General features: G+C 49.4%; 1 protein-coding gene across 2 annotated transcripts in view; it reads left to right on the top strand.

Moving 5' to 3' along the window:
* The first annotated feature begins 2,788 nt into the window (after nucleotides 1-2,788).
* B4GALT7 (beta-1,4-galactosyltransferase 7) overlaps nucleotides 2,789-8,733 on the top strand; it is a 73,108-nt gene continuing 67,163 nt past the window's right edge. For both annotated transcript variants that reach the window (XM_078652740.1, XM_078652741.1), the window contains exon 1: nucleotides 2,789-3,375. In XM_078652740.1, coding sequence (XP_078508866.1) covers nucleotides 3,326-3,375 — 50 coding nt within the window. In that variant the 5' untranslated portion in view covers nucleotides 2,789-3,325. The remainder of the gene's footprint in view (nucleotides 3,376-8,733) is intronic.

Here is an 8,733-nt window from a genome sequence, read left to right as displayed (position 1 = left end):
GTGGCCACGTGAACTTCAAGAAAACCGCAAGGAACGAAGCCCTTGGTTTGAGGAGGATTTCGAGCACTTGAATTCTCGCTCCCTCAATGCGCTTGCGCGCATTGTAGGTCACGAGACCTAAAAAACTAGTGCCTGGGAAATATATCAAGACCAACAATGACCTGCTGCCTTCCCAGCCAATGCCTCGCAAATCACTTAAACTACTGCCTTACAACACACCCCTTCTATACATTTTGCTTTTACAAGCTAGTCTGCTCACCTTATTTTCTATCACACCTCCTCTTCATAACTGTACCTCATAGTTTCCCCGGTCATGTTTCCTTTAAGCGACATATGTTTTCTTTTTTAAATCTCTTGCCGTTGAACATTGTACATCTTCTGGTCTCTTATTCTGTATGTAGATCTGTCAGTGTATTGCACTTAGTTTTGTATTGCATGTACTTGTGCACAGTTTTATTCTCAATTACCCTGTGTTACCATATGTATCTGTACATACATCTGCTCGTTTGTCGAGTCCATGAGTACTTCCCATATTCTTTCACATCTCTGTTTAAACAATGGTCATTGCCCTACACAGACTCGAATCTGCACATTGCCACTTTTCCACATGTGATCTACATTGTTTCAAGGTCTATTCTGATCAATGTAACGTTTGTACTCTTACGTTCTGGTTCTTTTCCATTTTCAACCTGTGGGGGGGGGGGAAGTTGTCATGTAATGGTTAGACGGAGAGCGCTTCTAATGTCAGCTACTACAGTTTAACAAACTGAGCCACTCTGCCTGTTTATCCCCCTTTGTCCTGTTGATTGTTTATTCCACAATCAACAACAATGTTCTCCAGGCACAGAGTAAATTGAAGTTGTGGTTTCAATGGTTCTTTTAGTTCGTTGCAAATATACAAGCCCCTTGCCAAGACGTGTTTCGTCTCAAGCTGTTCTTGTCATAGCAGACTTCCTCAGGGCAAATATTCTGTCTCTTTAACAGAACCTCTTTCGTTTGGATGAAGTATATCAATGGTTTCCAATAGAAGCTCAAGTCGTTTTATTACTGTATAAAGAGTTGATTTTGATAATATATTGATGTATTCAGTCACATTGGTGTGTAAACTTCCTTAAGTAACGGCTCCGCTGAGAGTAACAGCAGCGAGTATGTAGAACACTTGGACATTGATCTTATTAGACTTTGAAATTCTGTTTACATGCATTTGGTAGAGTGCGCCAATTTCCCCAGCCATCGCAACCCATTTTATTTTCTGTTGCTTATTTATATAATGCTTTGAAGAACCGCAAGCATGCCTCGGTGAAGCTGGAGAGATGGAAAAGAGGGTCCTAGAGAGAAAGTAAAGGGAGGTGGTAGGATAATGGAAATGTGTAGTATTCCACAAAACGTTACCACAGAAAAGACTCATAAAGCGAACAGAGATTGAGTGCATTCTGATTAGGCTTTCTTAGAGATCTGGCTAGTAGTCTCACTAGAAGGTCTGGTAGCTGACAGCCTTGGTATTAGTATCATAGAGGTGTCAAAGCACAGACTAGCATTCTTCTTCCTAGAGTGTCAGTCTCAGGCCTTCCCATTGGTACAAGAGACCACCTGCAAGGTAGAAAGGCTGAATAGGTTAGAACTCCTGGTCGATTTGCCAAGGTATCTACCCCAATGTCTGCTGGCTTGCGGCTGACCTCTCCTGACCCTCCCAGTAAGCACTTTAGGCAGCACGAGAGGGGCCTCTGTGTTTGAGTCTAACAACCACGAAGAGAGAGGTTTGAAGGACGTAGTTCTCTAGGAAGCTTCTCTTAGCAAGCATTTGTTCTCCAAACACGACTCTAGCCCAGAGATGCACAAACACAGCACCAGGCCAATGCCACCGTTCACCCACCAGGTTATACGCAGGCTCGTGCCACGGCAGTTTTCACTCCGTCTGACCCTCCCTTACCGAACCGCTGCAAGGCGGCTCCTCCACCCGTAAACGAACCGGCCCTCTCGCCGCTCTGCACGTCTCACCCTCTTCAGACACTCACCGGCCCTTTTCAGGCAACGCAGTGAGAATCTGGAACTCACTTCCGCCTCAGCTCCAGACCACCACCTCTTCCCAGGCCTTCAAAACTGACCTCAAAGCTCTCCTCCTTCAAAGACACTGACAAATTTAATTCACAACATCTCTATTATCTGAAGGAAGTCCTTCCGTTATAGGAAACTCTGTTCTACAAGACTATAGAAGTGCCTTCCCAATGTGTTCTTGTGGTTTGAGTCTGCCATTTATTGTAGTATTATACTTCTACTTGTATTGTGCACTCCTTTGTAACATGCACACGTCACTTTCCCTCTTGTAATGTACTGTTTGCTACCTCTTGTATTTTGTTTGCTTTAGATACATGGACATTTGCCACAATTGCCTCATGTAACGTAACGTTTGTTCTTGTGTTTTGAGTATCTGCCATTTAGCGCAGTATTATACCTCTATTTGTACGCTTTTGTAACATACACACGTCACTTGTTTTCCTCTTGTAAAGTATCGTTTGCTACCTCTTGTACTTTGTTTTCTCTTGATACATGCACAATTGTCACTATTGCCTTATGCAACATAACGTTTGCTTTTGTAACATGCTCACTTGTAATTTTTCCTCATGTTTCACTACGGTTCCTAATGTGAAGCGCTCTGACACCTTCGGGTAACGTCCGCGCTATATATAAAAACAAATAAAATAAATCAATACATAAAACACTCTTGTTTCTCCTTTAAAAACACTCTACAAGACCGAGCCCTCGAAGTTTTCCTCTCTGCTGGGCGTCCTCCCGCCCCCCCTCTCTGTCGAAGATCCTTCCTCTCGGGCTCTCCTCCTCCCCGCGGCAGCCTCGTCCTCTCGCCCGGCGAAAAATCGCTTCTATGCTAACCTTGTCCCCCACAGGCCCCCGTACAGCCCTCGTCTTTCCCCTGCCCCCGGCCTCGCCACGTACAGCCAGCCTCTCCGCCCCCCGGTGGGAACCTTCCTGCGCGGCCTCTGTTTCCCCCGGAAGCAGTCGAGGTGGCACCGGAGCAGAGTGAGCGCAGCCTCTGAGGGGCCGAGAGGCTACACACTGAGCAGCAAGGGGTCCACTCCAGGGACCAGGAGGGACCAGGGCGGTGGGGCCACAAGGCCCGGAGAGCGAGGGCAGGTACAGACAGACGGACACAAGAGGAGGGGTGCAGTGTTCCACGGCGCTGGTGCTGATGAGAACCCAGACAGGATGATGGATCTTTTAAGGTGATCGTTTTTAAGGGGGAGGGGGGACGATGACTCCCCGGCCTCTTCGACCCCTGTGATTTTACCCCCACAAGAGGGAGAGGAGGATGTACCCGTCCCGGAGGAAGGCAGCTCTGCACTACCAGGAGCCCGCAAGGTGAGTGGTGGCAGACATGGCGAGGGATGGAAGGTGAGGGCTGGCACTGGGGGCGCTGGGGAGGCGGGCAGCAAAGGAGTGGAAGGATACCGTGGCCAGGAGATTTAGGAGGTAGTGTTATCAATTTACTATAAACGCACACTGCATAACGGAATTGCTTTACCGTATATAGGGGGCAGAGTAGCACGGTCGAAAGTGACACATTAACCAAAATCACATAGTGTGATGGGAAACCTGAGCCCATGATTATTGTTTAAGGCGAAGCTACAGGGTAGGGTGCCTAGGCGTCTTGGATTTGCCCGGACAGTCCCAGTTCTCGCCCGCTGTCCCGGCAGATTGCGGTAAATTTGGCTCATGTCCCTGTATTTAGAGGGTATCGACTGAAAACAGTAATAGGCACTTTTTTGGGGTGTTCTAAGCAGTGCTAGTTAGCAGCTCTTATAAGTAAGCATTTTAATTAACAGGTATGATGCTGGCTTTAGAAATTAAATTTTATTTATTACCTTAGTGCCTCTTCTGTGTTTTTATGTTGAGGAGAGCTGTCATTCTATGTCGCTCCTGGGATGTAAAATTGTAGTCCTACTTTAATTTTACAAAATGTCCCGGTTTTTGTTGCTTCTTCAGATCTGGCCATCCTACTACAGAGGCGCAATGAAACCAAGTTGGTTAAAAAAACAAGCATTAAAAATGCAATAGGTCTCGCCTTTCATTAAGTTAAACCCATTTGCTTTGCTATACAATACCATTAGCAAAGCAAATGGCTTTAACTTAATCAAAGGCGAGACCTATTGCATTTTCAATGCTTGTTTGCCCTTGTGATGGAGGCACAGGTGACCAAACTCTGAGCGTCGAGCTTGTCTTGGAGAATCTGACTGCCGGATGGAGTTCAATCAGTATTACTATATGCTGATAACCTCCTCCTTTATTTAGAAGATTGCGGTGCTCCTGCTGCTGATATACCACAATTGCTTGCGGGCTTTGCTGCAGCGTCTATTGTTTGAGTTAACTAGACCAAATCATGCATGTTCCCACTGTTACCCAATATTCCATTCACTCATCATGACCTAGACCGCGACCCATTACGTTGGGAGAGCACCACATTTAGCTATCTAGGTATCAAAATGACATTGGGAATGCAACTCTCCTGCGTTCAGCTTTAAAAGAAGGCTGCTTCTGTAAAGGGAAAAAAACAACACACACATTTTGTCTTCCTCTGGCATTTCCTTTCTTTCAATTAAACCCACATGTCTGTGGATGTTTCTCCCTCCCCCACCCACCTACTGCATCTTTTCTTCATTGAGAAACAAACAGCACTTTGCAGAATTCCGGAAGCGCTTGTTGGTTTTAAGGTTTAGTGTAGACGGGGCGATTTTACAGTGCATGGATATTAAGGCAGTGTGTAGAGCCGTCATTTCCTAGGGTAAGCCTGTAACACCCGCAGCCAGGTTTGACTGTAAGAGGAGGCAACGGACGCCTGCCGTGCCGGCAGCAGCTGAACGGCCACAGGTTTCTTCCGTCGGTCTGTCTCGAGAAGCGGCTTCTCCACAGACCTCAGACACGTTCTTGGGCAGCAGCAGAGGTGCGCCGTGCCATCCCTCGGATAGGATGCCATGCTGCCTGCCCTGCGGGGCATTGCCACCCATGTTATGTCATGTGCTTTTCTATAGTGCTTCTCAGCGCTATATGTCCGCAGAGACCGGACACGCTATCGGGAAGCAGCAGAGATGCCCAGTGCCACCCCTCCAATAGGTCGCCAGGGTGCCTTCTCCTGCGGGGCCGTGCCACCCACGTTGTGTCATGGGCTTTTTCTATAGCGCTTCTCTGCCTCTCAGCTGTACTTTTTTAGCAGAGACCAGACATGCTCTCGAACAGAAGCAGAGGTGCCCCGTGCTATCCCTCGTATAGGATGCCAGGGTGCCTGCCTGCTGGCATTGTCACTCCTGTTATGTCACGTGCTTCTCTATAGAGCTTCTCGACCTCTCAGCGCCATATGTCTGCAGAGACCGGACACGCTCTGCAGCAGCAGCACAGGTGCTCCGTGCCATCCCTTGGATATGATGCCAGGGTGCCTACCCTGTGGGGCCGTGCCACCCACGTATGTCATGTGTTTTTAGGTCTCGGCTAGCGTAGGCTGCGCACATGTGCAGTCTCGCTGGCGAGATTTAATGACTCTGAGTAGCGAGGGTAAACCCCGCCCCTCTTCTCCATTGGCTGGCCTCCTAAACGACGGCCAGCCATTAGAGAAGAGATCTCAGTGTCGTCATTCTCTCCATCTAAGCCCCGTCCTTTTTCGGATTGGGGGTGTGTTTTTTAAGTTTGTTCTACCCTCTTCTCCATTGGCTGGAATGGTAAACAACAAGTCAAAAACACGCCCGTTGTTTACATTCTAGCCAATGGAGAAGAAGGGAGAAAGAAAAACACGCCCCTCAGTCTGAAAAGGACTGGGCTTAGATGTTAGGATTTCCTGGCGCGCCGCGCCATCGGTGTTTGTCCCCAGCAAAGTATTGCCTGCATTGCTTGGCCCACAAGTGAAAAGTGACTGCGGGGCCTGCAACGAGATCGGCCCGTGTGCAGACCCTTTGCTATTCCAGGCCCCACATACCGTGACCTGCGCCTCAGTGCAGCTCTGCCGGGCTGATCCTCGATCCGCCAAATATCCACTTGAAATCGCGGCATCAGTGCACTAAAACCTGCTGGTTTGTAAGGTGAAACATCCCTGAGCTGAGTGGTGGCATTGCAGACTGCAAACGCCGCAGCAACAAGCATAAATCCACTGTGGAGTGCTCGGACTGCGAGGGCGCAAGATGGCGGCTGCCATCTCTCGGTGGTGAACCGGTCCGCAACGCTGCCCTGCTGCAAGTTGGAGACGGACGGTGACCAGTGCCCTGCGGATGGAGATTGCACTTTTGGAGCTGTGCTGCTGAGCGACATGCCTCGTGGGCGCCCAGCGGTCCCTGAATGGCTGCGGAGACCCCGACTGAGCTGGGACTCAGTGTGGAGGCCTGGTGTTATCGGCAGGGTGCAGAGCAATGCATTACTCACTGCTGCGGGAGGATAGTGGTGCCGGAGCTGGTTGCGGTGAGTGGGAGCGCGGCCTTGCTTGGGCCTGCAGCTATGGAGGCGGGTGTGGGCCTAAGTGCGGGGCCGCGGTCTGCGAGCCACGACCAGCGGGAGGGCCCGTGCATTGCTGAAGCCTGCTGGTGGTTGTCGCACGCTTGGATTGGGCCTTGGACTAAGCGTTAGCCCCAACTGACTCTGCTATGTAGGTTTCCCGCATGGTCCTGGGTTCGTGGTGCTGCAGCCGCCAGCGTGGCCTTTCACTATTGGATCATTCATCTCCCTGGTGCCCTCAACCACTCCCGGTGCCCTCCTCCACCACCCCTGGTGCGCTGCTCCCCCCGCCCCCCACGAGCCCTCTAACCTCTTTTCTGCTGGGAGTCCCGGGAGCCTGCCCCCGCCGCTGTGTGGCCGAGAGCTGGGGCAGAGCCACGGAACCGGTCTCCCAAGCTTGGTGGGTGAGGCAGTTGTGTATGTGTGTGTGTGGCTCTGTGTGTGTGTGTGTGGCTCTGTGTGTGTGTGTGTGGCTCTGTGTGTGTGGCTCTGTGTGTGTGGCTCTGTGTGTGTGTGGCTCTGTGTGTGTGTGGCTCTGTGTGTGTGTGGCTCTGTGTGTGTGTGGCTCTGTGTGTGTGTGTGTGGCTCTGTGTGTGTGTGTGGCTCTGTGTGTGTGTGTGTGTGGCTCTGTGTGTGTGTGTGTGGCTCTGTGTGTGTGGCTCTGTGTGTGTGGCTCTGTGTGTGTGGCTCTGTGTGTGGCTCTGTGTGTGTGGCTCTGTGTGTGTGGGTCTGTGTGTGTGGGTCTGAGTGTGTGGCTCTGTGTGTGTGGCTCTGTGTGTGTGGCTCTGTGTGTGTGGCTCTGTGTGTGTGGCTCTGTGTGTGTGGCTCTGTGTGTGTGGCTCTGTGTGTGTGGCTCTGTGTGTGTGGCTCTGTGTGTGTGGCTCTGTTTGTGTGTGTGTGTGTGTGTGTGTGTGCCAATGCAATAGGTCTCGCATTTGCGAGAGCTAAAGTTATTGGCATTGTAAATGACAATGCCATTTATTTATCTGTTTTCAAAACCAACACATAAATAAAAAGTTTGTCATTTACAATGCCAATAGCTCAAACTTTTGCAAAGGCGAGACCGTTGCATTGTAAATTCTTGTTTCTATAGCGCTTATTACATTGTGCACGGTCCCGTGGCACTTTCGTAATCTGGGCATCCTTTACGGACAAGGTGCACTCGCTCACCTGAGTCAAAGTGATCCAATGATATTGTATTTGTCTGTTACATATTGTTTAGTGGTGAATCACACCGGACAATGGCAGGTTAGAATAGACCAGTAGATTATTTAGTAATGGAAACGCACTGGATAGTGGCAGATCGATGCATAAGTGCATTTACTGGTTGCCACGCGGCACTGCACGCCTCCCTCTGAATTCCACATGTACACTGCTGTGTGCCGCTGCCCAGGTCAGCAGGCAAGTACCCTAACTTCACCACACAGCATGATATTGACCTACTATAGCGCGCCAAGACTAAAATGGTGTCCTGTTGGTGAAAGCGCTAGATTACATCATGCTATCTAGTGTTTGTCTGGCGTTGAACTGACACTAGCGTCGGAGTACCCGCAGTCCAGTCATTATATGGGCGGATCTTTACGTGTAGTTGGAGGGGTGTGTGGTTGTAGTAAAGCCGAGGTTTGAAGATGCGTGTCCCCGAATTCCACTATTATCAAATATGGCTTTGTATGTGGGCATGTGAACGCACCCCCCCCCCGAACTCCACACAAGCAGACCCTCATCTAAAAATTAGGGACTAACACAGGCCCCTGCAGCCTGTGTTATGCCCCTTTAAAAAGCACTCACTTCAAAGCTCAGCTGTTAACTCTTTTCCAATACCACTCAAAAAGAATAAATTTTTCATCAGGAAGTGTCAAGTGATTCCATTATTTAAAGCCAATAGCCATCTTCCGAGTTCTCATTACATTTGCAGATTGACTCGTTGTGCACATTTACATTTCTTTCAGGTAAGCAGGACCCCTGGTAAGAAGGCTTGTTTAGCTGTCTGCTCGCCTTCGGTTTCATCACAGGAGTCTTCCTGCAATACACTGCAGAGGAAGCATTTCAACTCTTCCCAGGATGGTTATCTTTTTACAGAAAGTAGGGGAGCTATTTTCCTTAAATTAAAAAAAGTATTGCACGTCGTGCCCCTCCAATCCCACCCACTTCAACTACCAGTCCACGAATAGTTACACAGACGAACTTTCGTGGACAAACCAAAAGATGCAGATAAATCTGCTTGTAAGGAAAATTGCTAAGGGGTTT

Source organism: Lissotriton helveticus, chromosome 7 (genome assembly GCF_964261635.1).
Source record: "Lissotriton helveticus chromosome 7, aLisHel1.1, whole genome shotgun sequence".
Taxonomy (NCBI): Eukaryota; Metazoa; Chordata; class Amphibia; order Caudata; family Salamandridae; genus Lissotriton; species Lissotriton helveticus.
Note: the sequence above shows the minus strand (reverse complement) of the source record. Positions and strands in the feature narration are given on the sequence as shown.